Source organism: Nelumbo nucifera, chromosome 1 (genome assembly GCF_055504915.1).
Source record: "Nelumbo nucifera cultivar China Antique chromosome 1, China Antique-T2T, whole genome shotgun sequence".
Classification (NCBI taxonomy): Eukaryota; Viridiplantae; Streptophyta; class Magnoliopsida; order Proteales; family Nelumbonaceae; genus Nelumbo; species Nelumbo nucifera.
The window spans coordinates 15,547,221-15,569,015 of NC_142649.1; the positions used below are offsets into that span (position 1 = coordinate 15,547,221).

The 21,795-nt window shown below is 41.0% G+C and overlaps 1 protein-coding gene across 5 annotated transcripts; it reads left to right on the forward strand.

Moving 5' to 3' along the window:
• Window positions 1–13,193: 13,193 nt before the first annotated feature.
• Window positions 13,194–21,298, forward strand: LOC104611562 (uncharacterized). Of its 5 annotated transcripts, none has more exons than XM_088894584.1 (5): window positions 13,194–13,748; window positions 18,131–18,348; window positions 18,458–18,612; window positions 20,085–20,786; window positions 20,859–21,298. In XM_088894584.1, exons 1-5 carry the CDS (start codon window positions 13,744–13,746, stop codon window positions 20,931–20,933), a joined length of 1,155 nt encoding a protein of 384 aa, XP_088750710.1. In that variant the 5' UTR covers window positions 13,194–13,743; the 3' UTR covers window positions 20,934–21,298. The 5 variants fall into 5 exon arrangements, with proteins under 5 accessions (XP_088750710.1, XP_088750709.1, XP_010276968.1 ...); XM_088894583.1 differs by having other exon boundaries at window positions 13,200–13,748; window positions 18,098–18,348; XM_010278666.3 differs by having other exon boundaries at window positions 13,209–13,748; window positions 18,098–18,348; window positions 18,458–18,567; window positions 20,055–20,786.
• The last annotated feature ends 497 nt before the right edge of the window (window positions 21,299–21,795 follow it).

The following is a 21,795-nucleotide window of genomic DNA, read 5'->3' on the forward strand; positions in this document are numbered from 1 at the left end:
GAGGAAAGAAAGGACGAAAATGGAAGGGGGAGAGGGTTTATTTTCAAGCAAGAATACTTGCGATTTCACATAAGTGCCCCTCCTTTCACGTGTAAAACAGGCACATGGGTTTTCGTGATTTGATCACTCCAACCTAATGTTTTCGAACCGTCGTTGAGCCGGACGGTCGGACGGTTTGGACCGGAAACCGTCCAAGCGACCGGTTCCATTTTACTCCAAATTGGTCTTTGGTCAAACTATTGAATTAGTCAACGAGTCATTGACCCAGACTGAACAGATTGAATCGCTAACCCTAAAAATTGGTGGTCAAAGCAGTTCTATTTCCAAGTTGGTTTTTAAAACCTTGGTTTTGCCTATGCCTATCCTTAACTTTCCTCATGTCTATTGAGACTAATCCACTACCTACATCACCTTCACCATCCCCATCATCATCTCATGCCTACTCATCTTTGTCATTCCACTCACTCCCATCACATCCCTACTTATCTTCAGGATAATCATTGTTTGCTTGCTAGTTTTTCTCAAGTCATCAAGGACCCTAAGTGGAGAGATGCTATGGCCTTTGAAACTCAAGATCTTAAGCTCAATAATAATTGTAAGTGATTTACAAAATTAAGTATTGCTCAAATGGTTCCATTGAACATTATAAGGTGTGCCTAATTGCAAAGGAGTACATCCAAACTGAAGGGATTGATTACCATGAAAATTTTGCTTATGTTGCCAACATTATTGTTGTGCTTGTGTAACAACATTATTGTTATTAGTAATGATCCTATGGCTATCACTACTTCGAAATTTTTCTTCAATCACAGTTCTATATCAATGATATTGGCACGTTGAAGTATTTTCTTGGTATAGAGGTTGCTCGTTTTACTAAGGGTATTTTCTTGTCTCAATGAAAATATACTCTTGATATCCTTTATGATACTAGTTTTCTTGTCGCTTGACCAACTGAGTTTCCTTTAGAGCAAATTCTCAAACTCTCTCCCATAGAAGGTGTTGGATTTTAATCTCATAAGAGATTAAATCCAATGGGTTTGATTGGTCAATTACATGAGAAATTGCACCTGCACACTTGATTGAAAAATTAGCTTTTCTCTTGCAAAACCCAGTTTTGAACTTGTCCCACATTGGAAAATTATAATCTTTTTTTTCAGTATTTTAATAGGAGCTGATTTACACTCCTTAGAATTAGTAGAGGAGAGTATGGGGGTTCGATACTACGCAACGCACGTGCACGCGTGTGTGTGCGTGTGTGCGGCGCAATGAGGCGCTTTAGAAGTGCACTTTGCTCGCGAAGGGCGGCTTTGGTTTTGGTGCGATGTTGACCATTGATCACCATTGATGAGATCAACGATCACGATTCGATCGGGTGTGATCAAGACGCACAATTCAAAGTTAACAGTCATTAATGTTAACTACTTTTTAAACGGCCACAATGTTTGAAACTGTGACTGTTCAAAGTGCCTTCTCTAAACCAGCACCTACCTTTTCTTCATACCTCTTCATAAATTATTTAAGGAGCATGAATCAGACTCTAAAAACACACAATTTCGAAATTCACGCTCTCTCTCTCTCTCTATCCGATCTGCTACAGTCTCACAGAAGGTTTCTTTGGAGACTCTTCAACTTTGCTGGTTGCAGATTCTCGCCCAAGGCTCTGTTGTATCCTGGGAACGAATTTGCCTGTAACCCAATAGCAAACTCAATGAAACTGAGTGGAGGCAAATAACGTTCTAAAGACAGTGTCTTCAGACGCGCCTCAGAGCTTCTCTTCCAAAGTTATAGTGACCCCATTTCTTCCAACATAAGGTAATTTGCTTGATGATCCCACTCAATGTCGACATCTTATTGGTCGTTTCTTTTATCTCACCATAACTCATCCAAACATTGTTTATTTTGTTTAAGTCCTAAGTCTATTCATACAAGCCCCTTACACACATCATCTTGAAGCAGCTCATTGCATTATCTGCTACACCAAATTTGCATCGGAAAAATGGGATATTTTTATCCTCTTTTACCTCCTTGCAAATATGTGCTTACTACGATTTTAACTAGGTGGCTTGTCTTACCACTTGTTGCTTTATTATTGGTTATTATGTGTTGCTTGGTGATAGTCTCATTTGAAAAGTAAGAAGCAATTTATTGTTCCTCGTTCACTGGTTGAAGCTTAATATTGAACTATGGCATCTAATATTGCCAAAATCTTTCATGCCTCTAAGAGCATGGCACATGGAGGACTCAATCATATTTTCACAGGCTTCAAAGGGCATTTACAGGATTTTTCCCTTGGTCTTAATGGTGAGCACCCTCTAAGTTTTACAACCTTGGTTGAGTGTTCCAATCCATTAAATGCCAAAGTAATGCTCAGCCATGTGGTTCTTGTTATTAATGAAGTCGTCCATTAGTTTGACTTGACATGCAAAGCTGTTCCAAAATCCTCTTAATGCCACATTTATTAGGGATCCTATATAACTAGGACAAGAAAGAGATAGGAATGACTCTTATGCACCCTGTTACTCTTGCCTCAACACCTCAACTAACTTAATCATCAGAGTCACTACCCCTACAACCACATCACAAGGCTTATGATGTCTTTTTGTGCTTGTGGGTGGAACCTTCAACCAAGTTATCTTTGGAGACCTTTATTTCCAACTTTGGTAATATCAACATCCAAAACTTGTAAGCTTATGTGTTCAAGTAATTATTACAAGATCTTGGAATCTCTCATGTCCCACCTATGCAATTATATTGTGACAATAAGGATCGTCTCCACATAGTAGCCAACCTGGTATTAGTGCAGAAAGCATATCGAAATCGATTGCCATGTTGTTCGTGAGAAAATTCAAGCTTGTTTCATTACCACTACTCATGTTCCATCCAAAGATTCAAATTGTTGATCTTTTTACTAAGGCTCTTGGTAAAGGTTTATTTTTTTTTTCTTTCACACACATGTTGGGTGTTCATTATATCCATGCTCCAACTTGAGGGAGAGTATTAGCATGATTTATGGAAATAATTTGGATCCAATCCTCCTATTTTGGGGTTACTCTTTTCCTTTTCTATTGGGTTTTGTATATATGCAATTCTTGTATAGTTCTCAAGATTGAAAGGAGATTGAGTAAAACTTCTCTTTGACGGACATAGGCTCATTGTTGAACCATATTAAGATATTTTCTTTGCTTTGTTTATGGGTTTATATTTATTTATCACTTGCTGCCATTGTTTAGAGCAAAAATTTTGAATTAAGTCTATTAGTGGGTTATGAGATGAATGAGCATAAAAATATGGAAGAAAAATTAACTAGGGATATTCTTACTATATTAGTTAATAGAATAGACTAGTTGGTTAGGGTTAGTTTTGTCATTGAAAAGGATTAATGGCATATGTGGACCACTTTTATTATGGTCATTAACATTAACTTGATAAAAGTTATATATGTTATTATAAATAAAAGTACCAGACAAGGGGGTCTTTAGAGATAAATTAGGGTAAGTTTAAGAGAAGGGGAGTTTTAGACAATAACCCAATATATGTTTATCAATAGTAGTATAATGAATATGAAAGATTATTGATTCACAAACACACATATACACAAAAAGGAAAGAACATTGGAAGTTCTAGGCATGGTAAAACACAAAGGATTAAATGAAAGAAATTTCAAGGATGAAATCATGGGAAATGATCAAATATGAATGACATCCATAGGCATATTCAACTATAGTGGAATAGTCAACCAACACATGGTGGATTAATTGGTAAGACCTAGGATAAATTTCATTGCCATTAAGGTTGGGGGTTAAGGGGATGGGAGATGGGCTACTCCCTCATTGTAGGGGTGCAAGTTGGGATGAGCTAGGTCTGGTTTAAGCTTAACCTTAGCCCAACCCTAAGAATTGGGCCAAGCCCAAATTGTCCAATCTGAGCCCAACCCCAAGTTGAAATTTGATGCACTAGGATTGGGCTCAAGTTGGTCAATCACTCATATTAAAATTTAATATAAATGTATGCACGTATGTATGCTTTATAAAAAATTTGCATATATGTGTTTGTATATGCATATATGTATGTACATAGGTAGGTCGGACTCAAGTTAGGATAAGGTATGGCTAGGCTTGAGCTAGGTTTGGGATGACCATATAAGGGTTAGGCTTGGGCCAAAACCATAAAAATAACAAAGCTTGAACTTTTGGGCCAATGCCCTAAAATCCAAGCCTAGCTTGTGTAAAATTGCGAGTTGGGTCAGCTTGGGCCTGGAACGTGTTTGTTTTGGGTTTTATTTACTTTTAAAAAATATGAAGTAAAAGTACAAAAAATATGAAAAACATGAAGTCAGCTTTTGATGCTTCATGCTTTTTGGCCTTCTGAAATACTTTATACTTTTTAAAACATGTGCATCATACTTATACTATTATACACCCCACTATGTGATAACATATATAAATGTCATGTAGAAGTATAGACACATTAATGTATTCCGTGACACATGATCATGGCATACAGTATCATTGACATACCTTTCAGGTGCCACGTGGCAGTCACATGTCATTAACCCAACATTCAAATGGCATGTGGCATCTATATATATTTTTCTATATGGCACATATGGATGTCACATGTCATCTAAACATAATTTGTGACAATTATATGTCACATGACATTCATCTATGCTGTCACATGGCATGTAATATCATTGACTTACTTTCAAATGCCACATGACATTCATATATGATGCCACGTGGCATCCGCATATTATTGACTTACACTTGATCGCCATGTAGCATCCATATATACTACCATGTGACTTCCACATATTATTGACTTACATTCAAATACCACATGATATCCATATATGTTGTCATGTGTCATGCATACGTATAAAACATTTTGTTGTATCCAAACACAACCATTTACTTTTACTTTGAAAAATATATTTTTGAAAATTTTCCTTCCAAACAATTTTTGAAGGAAAAGTACTAACCAAAAGTATACCACATACTTTATACTTTGGTGCTGTTGAAAGTATAAAGCAAGAAGTACCACCAAACAAGGCCTATATAGATTATCCATGTTTTCTTTGCGAGGGACCCATAAAGAGAATCCCCATTCTACTATCATGTAAAATTACCAATGCTTTCTTTGATTTCTAATCCCATTTTCATCTTCAATAAGACACCCAACAAACATTTATTTTATACCACTCACTAAGGTGGTGTGGAAGCACCACGATATATTGTATTTTCAAACACGCCACCCCAAAACTATTAGTTCGGTTGCACCGTGGTGTAGATCAAACCATACTATTTCGTGGATTGGTCTACACCACAAGGCAAAATATCGTCCATGGTTATTTCTCGTGGACAGTCCATTGCTACCGTGGGTATTTATCTCCAATTTGTTTCTATACTTTTTGCACTAATCTATAATGTGTCTTTTGATGCTTTGCACTATTCTCAACATATTACAGTTGCATTTAGGGCTCATCACTATGAAGCTTGTGTCTGCTACCTCTCTATCTCACGTCGGGCACTGTTGCTACTCCGAACACCACTGCATCATTGGACCATTAGATGTAAGCATGGTTTTCAAAACCGGATCAGACTTGGTTGGACTGGAAAATCAAGAACCAGTTAGGTGATCAGTTCCATTTTTCCCCAAAACCAGATTTTTGCCTAAAAGACATTGATTTGGTTAGCAAACTGCTAACCTAGTTTTGACCATTTTTTTATTTTTAAAATTTTTAATTTTTTTGGTCAGAATGGTCGGACCATTTGACCCATTGTCCGGGTCAGTTTTAAAAACCTTGGATGTAAGTGATTCATCTTTATTTTCCACTATCATTTTGTTTTTATTTTTTTGTGCAATATTTCCCTCTTACCGTTTGGTTTCATTGGTCATTACAAGGCTTGTTGCTGCTAATTCGTTGCTAGGTAGAAGCTCGCCATTGTTCACCATTTCCCACCATTAGGGATGTTAATGAACCAAATCGAATTCGAATCAAGGTATATCTGAATCCAATCCAACATTGTTCATTGCAGATTCGATCCGATCGGATATGATAGGCAAGGATTTGAATTCAAATTCGATCGGGAAGTCGGATATTCAAATCTAATCCAATCCGATTTGTTTTCTTTAAAAAATAATAAATTATTAAAAGAAAAATAAAATATACCAATTTAAATAAAGAAAAACAAAAAATATAAGTATTTTTTAGTTATTTTCATCATATATATACATTTTTATAAAAAATAAATAATATAACAAATTTACAAAAATACAATATAAATACTACATTTATAAATAAATAACATATATATATGTATTATATATTTATATAAAAAATATATAACATATATATCGGTTTGGATCTTCTCGGATCAGATAGGGGTGATTTGAATCTGATCCGATTTCTGATAAGATCCTATTGTTCGACTCAAAGGTCCAAACATGGGTGATCCAAATTTGACCAAATATGATCAGATCTTGAACCAAATCAGATCATGATTCGATCCATTTGCACCCCTACCCTCGTTATCTGTCGCTGCAACAACTATCGTCACCACTGTTAAGAATTTATACACATGCTATTATAAAATTAGCTAGATTTTGTGAGAAGCATTCCTAATTTCTCATTACTGTCATATCGTGTGTTAACCCATGTTGTAATTGAGATGCATGGAATCATAACACAATGTGTGGACTGAAATGTAGCAAACCTTGTAGAATGCATACACGGAGGTGTGGTGTGGTTCAATCCACACATTTTTGTCCACAGTGCAGAACAACTAGCTTGTTAGGGGGATGGTGTGACACACCACCTAATTTCTCATCTACGCTATAGAACGCCTCCTAAATCATTGTTTTATGTGTATTCACCAAATCTAAAACTTGTTACAAGGCATTATGTGATTTCCTTTTCTATCTTATAAAGTTACACCAATGGATGATGACTTAGTAGGATCTATGACTCATTGTTGCATAGACTTAAATCAAATCTTGATGCCATAAGGGTTGGGGGTTTAGGGGATGGGGTATGGCCACTCCTTGTTGTGTAGTCCCGTGAAGAAAAAAAAAAAGTTGGTTGCATGTTCATTAATAAGGTTTTCGAAAGGAAGTTTATGTCCTTGATTCAAGGATTAAATATTTTTAGATCGAATCCAAGTTTTTGCTTTAAATGAACAATACATAGTTTAAATATTTTATATGGAAAAATTTGCAATGTTTTACAAGGAGTAGATGTAGTTTTAATTAGAAAAAAAAGGAAATTAAAAAAAATCTAAGTATGAACTTAAAGATCTGTATTTCATGGATTTATTTGACCTAAGGGTTTCAACTGACTTTGATTTGGGCTCGAGCCTATTGTCAATTTGAAAAATGTCCAACTCAAGATTAACTAAGTTGCACCTTGCACCCCCAATATTGAGTCCACAACTACTAATTATTGATTAGTGGGATCAATTGCTTGATCTCTCCAAAAGGAATGCACCTTTGAGCATATAAATATAGGGGGCATATTGTATTTATGCAGTGGTCTGCACTTAATACTTTCTTATTGAGGATACAACAATGGATCCCATTAAGGCCCAGCATTCTCGGTGGGGCAGACGAGGTCGCTCCCGTCACCGAAGCAGAGCCGAGCTGGATCGACCCACTCGCGAGCTTCCTGTTAGACGGAACCCTCCCCACGGACCGCAACGCAGCCAAGAGGGTGCAGCGCTAGGCAACCAAATACGTCAGGATAGACGAACGGTTGTACCGACGATCCTACACGCTCCCCTATCTACGATGCTTGCGCCCAGCCGAAGCCGAGCTGGTACTCCGCGACATCCATGAAGGCTTGTGCGGCGGACACCTGGGGGGCAGAGCCCTCGCCTAAAAGGCACTTCGACAAGGATACTACTGGCCAACGATGAAGACAGAGGCAATTGAGCTCGTCAGAAAATGCGACAAGTGTCAGAAGCACGCCAGCATCCACCATCAGCCCGCCGCCGACCTCAAATACCTCACCAGCCCATGGCCCTTCGCCCAATGGGGGATCGACCTCCTGGGGCCATTCCCACCAGCGACAGGCGGAAGAAAATTCCTAGTGGTGGCAGTAGATTATTTCACAAAGTGGATAGAAGCTGAACCCCTGGCAATAGTTACAGCCCGAAACATACAAAACTTCTTTTGGAAGAACATTGTATGTCGCTTCGGGCTACCTCGGGTACTGATCTCCGACAACGGCAAACAGTTCGAAGATATCAAGTTCCAAGAATGGTGCCAAAGTATGGGAATTAGTCAGAACTTCACATCGGTCGCACACCCACAGGCAAATGGCCAAACAGAAGTAATGAATAGAGCCATCCTCCGCGGACTGAAAGCGCGATTGGACCGAGCCAAAGGTTTGTGGGCAGACGAACTACCAAGTGTTCTATGGGCACACCGAACCACGGAAAAAACCGCCACAGGTGAGACCTCCTTTAACCTCACATACGGCACCGAGGCAGTAATCCCGGCGGAAATCGAAGTACCTACGTTGCGACTAGAAGCGTACGACGAACAAACAAACGAGGGCGAGTTACGCACCAACCTTGACCTACTGGACGAAGTGAGAGACCTCGCACACATCCGAATTGCGGCCTACCAACAAAAGGTAGCTCGGTATTATAACGCGCGAGTAAAAAAGAGGAACTTCCGCGTCGGCGACCTAGTTCTCCGTAAGGTCATGGTGCCCGAACCCGGCGTAGGGAAACTTGGACCGAACTGGGAAGGTCCCTACAGAGTAAAGAAAGCACTCAGTGGGGGAGCATACGAGCTCGAAACCCTAGAAGGAAAACAAGTACCCCGAGCATGGAACGTTGTCAACTTAAGAAAGTACTACCTATAGGCCACCAAGTACCCCGAAGCCATTTCATGTCAGAAAACGAACTGAAGGACCGAAATGGTCAGTTCGGCAAAAAATATAGCTCGATGACAGGACAACCAGTACATGAACAAAAAGCCATTTCATTTCAGAATAGATGTGTACATTCAAAAAAAAATGTGTACATTTCATTTCACAAGCCAGGGGCCACTTCATCATTATCAGAAGCCACTTCGACAACGCCCGAAGGACCTGCCTCCCCCTCGGAGTCCGGTTCGGCATCCGCAGCATTAGCCATCTCTTGAGTGATGCGCGAAGTGGATATGGCGCTGGTATCGAGGTCGGGGTACGTATTCCAGATCATTCACCGACTTAGCTTAAAACCCCTCCTGTAGGAGTCTACCATCATATCATCGAAATCCGGCGAAGCAATGTAATCGCTGACAGCCTTCTTCTTCGCGTCTTCGGTGCCTTGAGAGAAAATCGGAGTCCTCTCCCTGATATCCTCCTGAAGATACTCGACCTGGTGCTCCAGATCCAGCTTTATTTCCGCCATACGCTTCACCACCACTCCCATGGCCTCGGCATCCCTCTGAGACCTCGCCTGCCTAGACCGCGCAAGGCGAGCAGTAGCCTTAGCAACACGAGCATTCTCATCGGCAGTCCGAGCAGCCTCCTCGGCAGCTCGCGCCTGCCTCGAGCATTTCTCCACCTGGTTCGCCAAGGCGTGAATGGAAGAGTTCACCTATCAAAGGAAAACGGGATCAAAGAAACGAATAAAAGAATAAAAGCCGAGCTCTAAAGAAGGGAGCACTTACCACCATGGCATGAGTAACGGCACGGCAGGCCACTTGGTGCAGAGGGAGCTCGGTCCACGCCGCAACTTCCTCGGGAAACATCGCCTCCTTACTCCGTTGAAGAGCATGAACAGGCGACAGCACGCTCCTAAAGTCCCCCGGGGCCTCCGAGCCTGACGGCCCAGCTCGCATATGGGCAGACTCGGAATAGGCGGGAGCCCCCGTGTGTGTGGTTTCGGCATAAGGAGCCCCTGCCGGCTCCTGCGTAGGAGGAACCATCTCGGGCTCCTCTGCCGGATAATCCGGCACCTCGGGCTCCGCACCCCGGGATGGCTCGGCGCGAGCTCGCTTAGCCACCCACTTTCTCCTCTTCATGCCCTCGAACAAGTGCCCACCTCGTGTCCCTCGAGAGTCCATCGTACCTGCGAAAAGGAGCTCGGCATCAGTAAGACACGTAAAAGAAGAGCAAGACAGGATCACTAGGGAAAGAACCTACCCGAACTCAGGCCCGCAGCAATAAGCTTGGCCTCCATCAGATACCATTGACAATCCAGCCCAAGCCGCGCCCATTGCCGAAGGCCCTTCGCCGTCTCCTCATCAAGTGTGATGCCGGAATCAGGAGCGGCCATCCCCCAACCGGTCTGAAACGGCCACCCCAGCGCACTTCGCACCCCGAAATAGTCCCGCTTCCACACCGGGACCTTATTGGGGAGTCCGTGTAAGAGCTTGAAGCCCGGGCGAGGGGACAGGTAGTATGCCCGCCTACGCCTAGGAAGGGGACCCACTTGCTTTTTTACCATTAAAATGGAAGAGAAAATCTCCAGATCCAGAGGAAAGTTTTCGTCGCAAAATAAAGAGATCGTTCCCACTAAGTTCCTAATAGAGTTCGGGTGAAGCTGGCCGATCGTCACACCGAAGTGGTTTAGGACCTCGACAAGAAGAGGGTGGAAGGGCAGTCGCAGCTCCGCGGCGAGCTGTTCCCGGAAAATCACGATCTCATCAGGACCGTGTTCCCAAGGGAAGCTGCCCGTAGGGATAAAGTAACCGTACTCACTGGGCAAGTCATAGTAGTCTACGAGGGTTTGAAGTTCCTCAGGCGTCATAGTCGAAGGGCCGAACTGATCTACAACCCGGCCACGACGGGAGGTGGACGCCGACCTACCCGAAGCACCTTGGGCTGTAGGCCCGACCCCTTCCTCAGGACCTACATCGGGCTCACTTGAACTACCGGGGGACGCAAACTGGTTCGTAGAACCTACATCAGACCCGCTTGAATAGTCTGAACCCTCCAAACCAGACATCGGGAAACGGAACGGGATTCCAAAAGCACTCACCCGGGAAGAAGACTGAAGCAGACCACGAGAGCTCGAACAAGCAAGGAAACCTGGGACGCGAGCTGAAACTTAGGCACGAGCTCAAGATGTACAATAGTAGCAAAGAGGGGCCCCCCGCGCACTATTTATATCCACAGCGGCCGAAAAGCGACGGCCCAGATCGAAGCCAATCCAATGGCCCACAGCCGCGCTAACCCGCACGTCTTCCAAGACCAATCAGCGCACGTCTTTCTGAAACTTACGGAGCGTCGCGCACGTCTTGTCAGAGGACAGGTGTCGGCACGCGTCTTCCCGAAACTGACGGGGTGTCGGCGCACGTCTCCTCGCAATAAAAGCGTTTGCAGCGCAACTCCCGAACAACTGCCGTCACGACTTCCAAACGCGCGCCCTTTTTTTGAAAATCAAATTAGAGCAAGCGCGCTCAGCACGGACCAAAGCCCTCCTGCTACCTTGCAAACTCCCCGCGCCAAGACAGGACCGTTGTCGCAGGGAGTGGGGGGCAATTGATGAAGGGAAATTTGGCCCGACCTCGCGATCGCCCGACACGTGGCAAAGGCAAGCAGCTCGGGACAGTAGAGCGCCCAAAGCGAACATCGGAAGCAAGTCCAAGCTCACTACCGAGCCCGAACTCCAGACCGCTGTACTTAGTCCGAGCTCCTTGTTAAGAGCGAGCTCCCTGTTAAGGGTCCGAGCTCCCTAAGTAAGAACCCGAGCTCCCTAAGTCTGAGCTCCCTACTAGGAGCCTGAGCTCCCTGTTAAGGGTCCAAGCTCCCTAAGTAGGAACCCGAGCTCCCTAAAATCTGAGCTCCCTATTAAGAGCAAGCTCCCTACTGGGAGTCCGAGCTCCCTATTAAGAGCGAGCTCCCTACTGAGAACCCGAGCTCCCTGCAAGGAGCACGAACTATACTGGGCCCCAAGCCTCACAAAGCTGACCCGAGCTGGCCCATGGCAGCTCGGAACACTCCAAACCGAACTCAAGACACCTCGCTCGCCACTCCAACACTTCACTTCCGAAACACCAGGCCAACCAAACATACCCGACACCAAAGACGTCCGTATCCAAAGGCGACGTACCTGACTGATTTGGGATCTGACACCTGACAACCACATTTCAAATGGCTTCCTGCTACCGCCACCTGCAACCGTCGTCACTAGCCGCAGAGACGGCTCCGACAAAAGGAACAGTGGCGGTTCTGTCCGGCCAGAGGAAATGATATCCGAACTGGCAGGAGTTCAGAAGTAATCATGCCCGACCTGACGGAAGCCTGGAAGTGAGTGCACGAGGTGGTTATAAAAGGCTTCTACCCCCCAAGAACGAGGTATGCTAACTTTCGCGCTATCTGGTTTATCTTGCCTTTGAAGGATTCTAACTTGAGCTTCGGAGCCCTTATGTCGGGTTCTCCCCGAAGCTTCTCTTCTCCTTCCGTTTCAGGTCCCTATTACTCAGTTCAGAGGCAAGATCATCGACAGCTAAGACCAGCCAGATTGTGCACCATCCGAGTACCAATACAAATTTGTAGAATGTAAAACCTTGTATTCTGTATTATTTTGTATGTATCTGCATTTTATTGCTTCCAAACCAAGCCCAAGGCATTATTTATCTAGGTGGGTAATTAATTTTCTCATGTAGGGGAAAAAGTTATTAAAACATTATCAGACAAAATTGCCCTTCTAATAGTGAAATATAAATGGGTAAAAGGGTCAATTATTTAACTTAAATGCATTTTATGATAAGAAAAAAAATTGATAAATACACTTACTTGTTTTTTACCAGAATAATTAATCTCCAAATTACATGGCTGCACTACAATCAACATTTTCTAATTTCTTCGAACAATGTCTCACCTCCAAATAGTCTCTTTGTTTGGGAGGCACAGGCCTCAACAATATTGGGCTGAAAGCAACATTTGCAGCCCAATAATGGGTTAAGATATTGGATTGTGCCCCAAACGACTAATAATTTAGGGTGGGGCCACCACACAATGGGCCCCAAGCCCCTAACAATGCGCCCAAACTATGCAGATTAAAGTAAGAAGGAAGGATCTTGAACACTTACAAGATTGCTTCTGATCATTCCGTTTCCCCAAACCTAAACATTCTAAATTAAGAAAAAAGTTGAATACAGTAATAAACTAAACTATTAAAGAGATGTCTGAAAAAGAAGCATTCTTTATCTTTTTTCTTTTCCAGTTCAATGGATCATCACATGGTTGGTGGATTGGTCCCATTTTCACTAAAATTTAAAATATTCCTTTTAATGCAGTGATTTAGAGCAGAATTTAGATTGATTGCAAGCTGTTTGTAATTATCCAAATAGCTCGCCAAATATATGATAATTTTCTCCTCCCAAAAATACATTTTTATTAGCTGACAGCACAGTGGTGTCTAAAATCCACTCAGCACTTCAAGGGAGGGAGGGAGAGAGAGAGAGAGATGGAGAGGAGAGAGAAAGGGAACGAGAGAAGAGAGACAACCGAAAGCCTGAAACAGAAACAGAGTAACAGACTCATTATCTGAGGCACGACTGTACACGTGTTCTAATGACGTGGCAATCGGAGAGTTCCGAAATTCCCGCAGGTGGAGCCGCCAAATCATTCTTCCTCCGAGTTCAAGGGTTTCTAAGTTTCTTCTCCAGTGAGGGAGGGAAGGAAAGGAATTAAAGGTTCAACGACTAGGGCATTTTTGCATTTTCTCTCTCTTTTCCTTCTTTTAGTTTGAAGGAGACGAAGGATAGAGAATGGGAACCCTAGATTCTGGAATCGATTGAATGCGGTTGGTTTAATATTCTTCCTTTCATAGCTTTTCTGTTTTACTGTTTTTTTTCTACGATTTATGATGGTGACTTAGCTCTATTTTTGGTTTTTCTTGTTCAGTATGTTGCTCTGTTTTGATTAATTTGCGCTTTGCTTCTAGGGTTTTGGTTTTCTGATCGTCTTGTTTCTCTTTTTTATTGGTATGTATTTGGGGGGAGAAATTTATGAAACTTCTTTTATTACAGCTTTTTATTGTTTTAATGCGCGCTTTTAAGAAGATTGGCGAGATACGATGTTTAGTTTGAGATGGTAGTCCAATGTATTAGTTTTAACGTGTTTAATATCCTTGCCTAAATTGGCTCCTGGCCAAGTAGTAGTTCACCTTCGAAGCTTTGATACTAAGTTAGTAGGGGGGGGATTAATGATTAGAACTCTGGCAGTGGTTTAAAGGGGTTGTTGGAGAAAGGCCTTTTCTTTTGGGGGGGGGGGGTAAATTAGAAACTTTGGATTGTCGAGCATGTACTTGTTACTGTGAGGTCTTCAAGCAGGATTATGGTGGTATTTTAGACAAGGAAGTGAAAAGAGACTGTGTAGGCCATGTGATTTTGGCATGTTTTTCATGGTGGATGTTGAAGGCAGTTGAATGTAGTTCTGTTTGTGGTAGTATATCCCAAAATTGTTATGCTGTCTCAATCATTGCCTTTCTCTCTATTAGTCCTTTGAGCAATGTCAAAACAATTGGATCCCTTTTTCGTGGGCATAGTACATTGGCACACATCAAATTTACTGAGTACGTGGAGGAGCATTGGAACATTAGCAGTTGCAAGTGCAAAAACTTATAGGTAATTCACTCAGTGGTTGGGTGGTGGAAGACCTTAGTTTGAAGTTTGAACCTGATAAGTAACTGGGCTTGTAACATACTATATTACAAATCACCAGGGGATTTGGACCCACTTCATATCTTTCATTCTTTTGGTGCCTAGATGGCCTGCTGGGAGTCCTCATTACTTTCTGGATAATGGTACGCGGCCTGGTTAGGATAGGTTGAAGCAAGGGAGTGACAAGGTGTGTGTGTGTGTGTGCTTTTTTCTTGGAAAGTAACTGAATTTATTAAAAGAAAGAGGAATACATGAGATAATGTACAACTAAAGCACAAACAATTTAGGGAAACATAGGCAGATTTCTGTCACTATACATATCTTCCCTGTGTGCACCAGATTTTGCCAATTGATCAGATAAAGTGTTTAGTTCCCTAGGAATCCAATTAAGGTTGATACACAAGGAATCCAAGATGTATCCGGCCTCTGTCAGATAGTGGGCTAACCTCCAAGGGCCTCCATCCTTCTCCCCTAACCATTTTATTGTATTTCAGAGTTACCCTCAATGACCTGCTTTACTTCTTTTTTGCAAGGTGTAATTTTCGGAGACCTTGAAGATAGCTAGATGTGAGGCCACCTTGTTTTTTGCAAGGTGTAATTTTCTTTTCCGCCCAAATTTCATATCATGGCCCATGAGTCCAGATGTGGCATCTCTATGATGTTAGGATTTGAGGGTAATACCTTTCAATAGGTGGTAAAGACTGTATATACAGACAATATCAGTGCATATGGTGCTGCACACCTAATTAGCTTCACTTTTCTAATAAATAAAAACATGTGTTCAAGAAGTACTGGGAAGTATGGTCATTTCATTTTATGGATTGTAAGGCCTTTGTTCTTGATACTAGCCATGATGTTTTATAATCTAATGGTTGAAGAAGATTCTTGGGATGGCTATTAGAATGGGGTAACAGTTCTTCAACAAGTCCTCTGAAGCTATTCCATGTAATGATTAATGAAAGAAATTTAGAGTTTGACAAAATCTTTGAACATCTCATCCTCTTACTTGCCAAGGTTTGCAAATGAGATTTGTGAATGTGAAGGTGGATAAACAAGACAACTGAGACCTTTGTGTATGAAAACAAGCAAGCAAATGCAGAGTGTATTCTATTGTCTCCTGAAGTTGGCCCTTTTTTCTTTTTCTTTCTTTTGTGCTTTCCTTTCTCTTCTTTTTGGGGGGAGTGTAAATATATTGGTTTTGCTCCTTGAACATAACCAAAAGGCGTCTTGTGTCCTGCTTTGCTGTAGAGGATTAAGCAATTGGGTGTTTCCAAGTTTCCTTTTTTCCATGCTTTTCTTTCCTTTCTTTCTCAAGACTGTAAGTGGTTGGTGCAATGGACCACTTATTAAAATTTTCCATTTTGCAAGGTTGTTCAGGATGGAAGCAAACAGTAAACCTTTACTGGAGAGTGTTGTATGGAATCCTCTTTCTAGGAATAGCATGAATGAGTGGGAGGTGGAAAACATGTTGGTTCCCATGGTTAGACTTAAAGGCCATGTATAGTTAACTAGGAGACAGAGAAATGCAGGAATTCTAGAATTGATGGTTGCCTTTGTGTCTTTTCTTTCATTTCTTTTCCTTTTTTGAAGCTGCTGGTGGACAGAGGAGATGAGTGTGAAGCCGGAGTAATTTGGAGATCTTCAGTTCTGAACTAGGTTTCTCTTTCCTTGGTGGACATGACCATTGTATGAAAAATTGAGAGGTGTCAATCTCATTTCAAGGAAAAATGTGATAACAAATACCATAATTGTCAGTGTTCTCTGGGCTGGTGGACTATGTTAGCCAGATTTAGCAAGGACGTGGCTGGAAACAGTGTCAAATTATGAAATTTACACTAAATCCTGAAGCATCCGACACAATACCTCCCCTTTTATACAGGTATCCAACTATCATATCTGATGGATAGGGGAGATGGGTGGGAAGTAGGAGTTATATGGATATCTTCAATTCCAATCTGGTTGCCTTTCTTTTGAGAGCATCAGCATTGGATGAAAATTTGTCAGGTATCTTATTTTGAGGTAAGATGTGAAATATCATAGTTGTCATGGCATCACCTAAATTCCCACCTAGGTAGTACAATGTTCTTTTGTGGTTCTTTGTAACTTGGTGTTTTTATGTAGGAGCTCACTCATTTTAGGAATAGTTAATGCTACACTGTATTGTTGTGCATAAGAAGGGTAACACACTGTAAAAACCGGTTTCCAGTTTAAAGAGCCATTAAATGGGTTTAGTGATGCCTTTAGGCTTTAGTACGATAGGTCTCAACTAGTACAACTCATTATGGTCTGCCTTGTAAAAAGTCCCTTCATCTACTTTTCTTTCAAAACCTACAAGAAAAAAAGAACACATTCATCTCCCTATGGTAGAATAGGGGTTCTGCCCCTTCATTTGTTTTTATGTTCCCATTTTTCTTTTTTAATTGTAACCATGCCACCTCTTCATAGTGTTGTTTTTGGGTCCGATATCATGGTTAGCAAAACAAAATTGTTCTGTTTTTTCACATATTATTAATATAATCAAAGCTTTACTGATAAAAAAAATTGTAACCACTCCACCTCATCATTCTTCTTCCCCTTTTCATTTGTTTTTATCTCCATTGCATCCAACATAAAAATGACCTGCTTTACTTCTTTTTTTATTCTTTGATTTACACATGCATTCTCTTTGTATCTCTCTCTTGTATTGGCAGCATAGGGGCTCCATGTCATTCGTTCATGTCTTTTAGCCTGCTAGGACGAAAGATATCTTCTAGGATTGGCCAAGACTCTATAAAGGATGAAAGGCAAGTATATTTTGGAGCTGCATTCCATTTGGAATGTGTTGAGGGATTCGGAAGGACAGGAAGAGAAGAGCATTTGAAGGAAAAACTGGGAATTCAGAGATGTTATTTGCAGAAATGGGATTAATGATAGTTGACTAGGTATTAGTGCTTCAAGAATTTTCTGAGGCCTCTTGGAACTCTTTTGGTTCCAGTGTTTGGGCCATGTCAGAAGTGGATTGAAGGCAACCTGTTGAATATGAAAGAAAGATGAAGAACCTTAGATGTTAGGACCTATTGTTTGTAGTGCTATCTGATGTTAGGACCTATTGTTTTGATATAATTTCCATCTTTTTTTTATTGAAAATTCATTTTATTTTGCCTTGAAAGAAATGTTTAATAGTTGCTACTTTAGTCAGGTCCTTAATGTGTCCTCTGGTTGTTGTTTCTTTCATTTTTCTTAATAAAAAGTTTGTTTACCGGAAAAAAAAAGGTACAGAAGAGAGAACCATAAGCGTATCTTTGTGGTAAGCCAAAACTTTTTTTAATGAAATTCATTGAAGATGAATTTTCTGCAGTCCTGATGAGTTGTCTGTTTCCTATCTTGCAAGATATTAAAACATGGCATTTGTCTTTTATATATTTCTGACTTTGTTTAAACCTTGAATTTCTCCAATGTAACATTCAGGTAGTGTGTTATTTTAGTTTGATATCATTCTGTGGTTTTACAGATGGCAATTAATACATGTGAAGTGGTCCTTTAGGCAATATTTGGATGGTTTCAAAGCATTACCCTTCAACATACTGCAAATACTCAAAATGAAACCAAAAGCAAATGGAATTTCTAGAGCTGAAAAGTCAAAAAAAATTCAAGAAGGACCTAATTGGATCCTTATCATAGGAGGTGCATTGTTGAGTACTCTATCAATTCGGGTTGGTTACAAGCTCAAGCAAGCTCTATATACAAAGAGACCAGACAATGGTACTAACAGATTGATAGGTCTTACAATATGTAGCTTGTTGATGTTTAAATTAATTACAACTTGAACCCAGTTATAACATCTATGTATTTATTTCTTGCTGCTATTCAGGAAATAAAAGGTCTGTTGACAAGAGGAGACCAGGCACTTGCATATCACACTCAAATCCATATTCTTTTGCACAAGACGAAGATAGCTGTTGCAATGTAATGGCCTTTCAGGTACAGCATTTCACCAATTCTCATGGAACCATGAAAGAATCAAATGTAATTTGAACTCCTTGTAAAAGTTTGTTAGTCAACAACAATAAGTTGTAGTTAGCGTTGAAATTTCCTGCAATGCTTGTTACTTTGTTGTTGTGGTGGTTTGAAATGATGGTAAACATCCATGATTAACCTATACATATTGGTAAATCTCTTAAAAGCAATATTTGGTTTTGTCATCAATGTGCAGTCTGATTGCATTTTGACTATGAGGACTTTGGGTTTAGGTAGTTGCATTCTCCAGGGGGTATGTATTTGATTTGATTGTCAAGCATTTCACTGCATTCATTGAACTTTACCAGAATACTTTCTCAGTGAAGGAATAATTCATAAAAGAATTAATGCAGAAATTGTTTTATCAATTGATAAAACAATTGCCCTTTTTCTTTTTAATTATTAACAAGTGGACAATTTTCTTCTTTAAAGATTATTGAATTATTCAAATACTTAGGGATACTTGAAATATTTGGGTTTCAAAGTCCTTTACGTGAATGGGATAAAATTTGCATGGTCTGGTGAAAGGTTTTTATCACTTTTCAGATTTCAGATATGATTTGTACATCATGCTTTTCACGGTTTAAAGATTATATGTACTAGGTCTATGGCAAGAATAGGATTTTTCCCTTCAGCCCTTTACAAATGCGGGATGTACCATACATTTGGAACATTGTGCCATTTTAAGTGGGTCCTCCATCTGTCAGTATAGGTGCTAGGTTCCTGAAATTTTCTAGCTGATATTTTTCACTTAGGCCTAGCCCAAGTCTTTTGTTTCATGGCCTGCCTAGCTAATGTTTGGGACTGACTCTGAGTCATGCCTCAAACTGGACTGGAACTATTTACTCAACCATATTTTGCTTTTATAATCCAGTATATGAAATTATGGGCTCTAAAACTTGGCTTATATTTTTCTTCTATTTTTTTGATATCTTTTGAAGGGCTACACAACAGAGGGTAGCCCATCCCCAATCCCCCATCCCCCAACCCATAACCCCCCAACCCAGGTGCAGGTGGGATTCGATCCCAAGTCTCCGCTACGACCAGCAGGAGACCTTACCAACCAGCTGGTTGGCATCTTGCTATTTGTCTTCTAATTTTCTAAATAATTTTTTTCAGCAACAAGAAAATCCTCACCCATGATTTCCTAAATGATCTGACAAAGAATGCTGGCTGTTAGTCTTGGGTTGATTGGATCATTTTGACCATGAGAATCTACATTCCACATGTGCAAAAGGGTGAAACATATTTTCTTGGACAAAGTGCTTGTTTGCGCATTGCTCTTTGTCCCATCTTTTAAATTAAACCAATAGAAAATGGTGCCCCTTGTCTTAGTGTAAGCAAGAACTGTAATTAGAATTGCCTTATTTGTAAAGTATATGCTTTGAAATGATACATCACTGAATGGAGATACCTGTTGGATAATAAACTTGGTTTAGTATTATTGTTAGGGTGTTGAAACAGGGTTTTCTGATGGCAAGGTGGAGGTTAAGCGTCCACCAACTGGCCTGAGATTGCAGGACACTGATCTGGCACTACCTTTGGTCAAAATTCCAGCTCTGGAGTCAAATAAAGAAAATGGTGTGATCTGGGCATCTTCTCCTGATCGCCTTGAGCTTCCACCAAGGCCATTCCATCACTCAAATAGCTCAGACTCTCTCTGTGTATCAGAATCTGGTTCTGACATATTCACTAAGCGGGAAGTAATACAAAAGCTAAGACAACAGTTAAAGAGAAGGGATGAGATGATCCTAGAAATGCAGGACCAGATCACATCATTGCAAAGTTCACTCAGCATCCAGCTGGCTCACTCAACCAATTTGCAATCGCAGCTTGATGCTGCAAATCGGGACCTGTTTGAATCAGAGAGAGAGATCCAGCGTCTGAGGAAAGCTATAGCAGATCACTGTGTGGGAGATAGAAGTCCTGAGAAGTCTATTGCAGTCAGGAACTGGTCAGCAGGACAAAATGGGCATGTGAATGGTTTTATTGATGGAGAGAGCAACCTCGAGGTGGTGGACAAGGGAAGAGGAGATGGAGAGAGGATTGAGATGCTGAAGAGAGAGGTGGGAGAGTTAAAGGAAGTTATTGAGGGAAAGGAGTACTTGCTGCAGAATTACAAGGAACAGAAAGCTGAACTCTCTTCAAAGGTCAAGGAATTGCAGCAGAGATTGGCTTCTCAGGTACCAAGTATTTTGTAAACGCTCAGTTTTATCTGTTCTTGTTTTAAATTTTCTCTTGTATTGTTACTCCAGGGAAGAAGAAACTTTTCTTCTTCACTTGGTTTGCATGCTCCTTGCTGTATAGACTGTGTGCACGCATGTTATTAGAGAGAGCACTATGAGTTTACATGGAAATGGCTTCCTGATTGATGAACAAATTGAAAGTTGTGACTACACCGTCCAACACAAATGAACAATCAAATTATGATGGACAACCTGGAAATGGGATCACTACCCTCAGTGATTATGCTGTACTTCTGCAGTAGTTGCACTTTTGGCGAAAGGCTAGTGGCACTAACGGGCTTAGATGTTTGATTCCCGCATGTAAGTCTCATGGCCGAGGCTGTGGTATGTTTTACCAAGTACATCTGGGAATGATATAATATACATTTGTGTATATTTTCTTTGTGCATTGTCGGCAGATCACTTGATTGCTATTTATTTATTTATTTATTTCTGATTTTCTGCTTGAAGTCTTGTTTGCAATGCATCAAGGAAAAGTAGGTTCCTTTCTGTGAACATCTATCTCCAATCTTGAGAATGCCGACCCCATCAACCATTTTTGAACTGGCTTCAGAGCCCATTAAGCTGCAAGGAAACAAAGCATTTTTGTAGAAGTTTCTTTTAGCTATCGTCCTACACAATTTGGTTGTTGGGACATGAATTCTTGGATGATGCTATAATATAGGCAGAACAACCTCTACAAGGATGTGTTGATCTAAAATTTACTCACCCACAATGCTGTTTTAGTCATACATGTGCAGATGTAATCAAACAGAGCTTTTTATTGTAACTATTTGTGGTCGGCCATAAAGCTCCTCAAGATAACCAAAAGAAAACAATGTTAGTGGGTTTCTGCCCTTGTTTCCAGTTTGCACATCACTTCTCTTATCCTTGACCATGGCAGCATATCTCTTCACCTGAAGCCTGCCTTATCTTTGTGCTTTTTTTGTCCTGTGTGGACAAAGGC

What these genes read in the sequence shown, in the direction of transcription:
- LOC104611562 (XM_088894583.1), top strand. An exon ending in TACAAAGAGACCAGACAATG is followed by an intron (nt 18,349 to 18,457) that starts GTACTAACAGAT and finishes GCTGCTATTCAG; the next exon opens with GAAATAAAAGGTCTGTTGAC. An exon ending in AGCAGAGATTGGCTTCTCAG is followed by an intron (nt 20,787 to 20,858) that starts GTACCAAGTATT and finishes TTGTTACTCCAG; the next exon opens with GGAAGAAGAAACTTTTCTTC.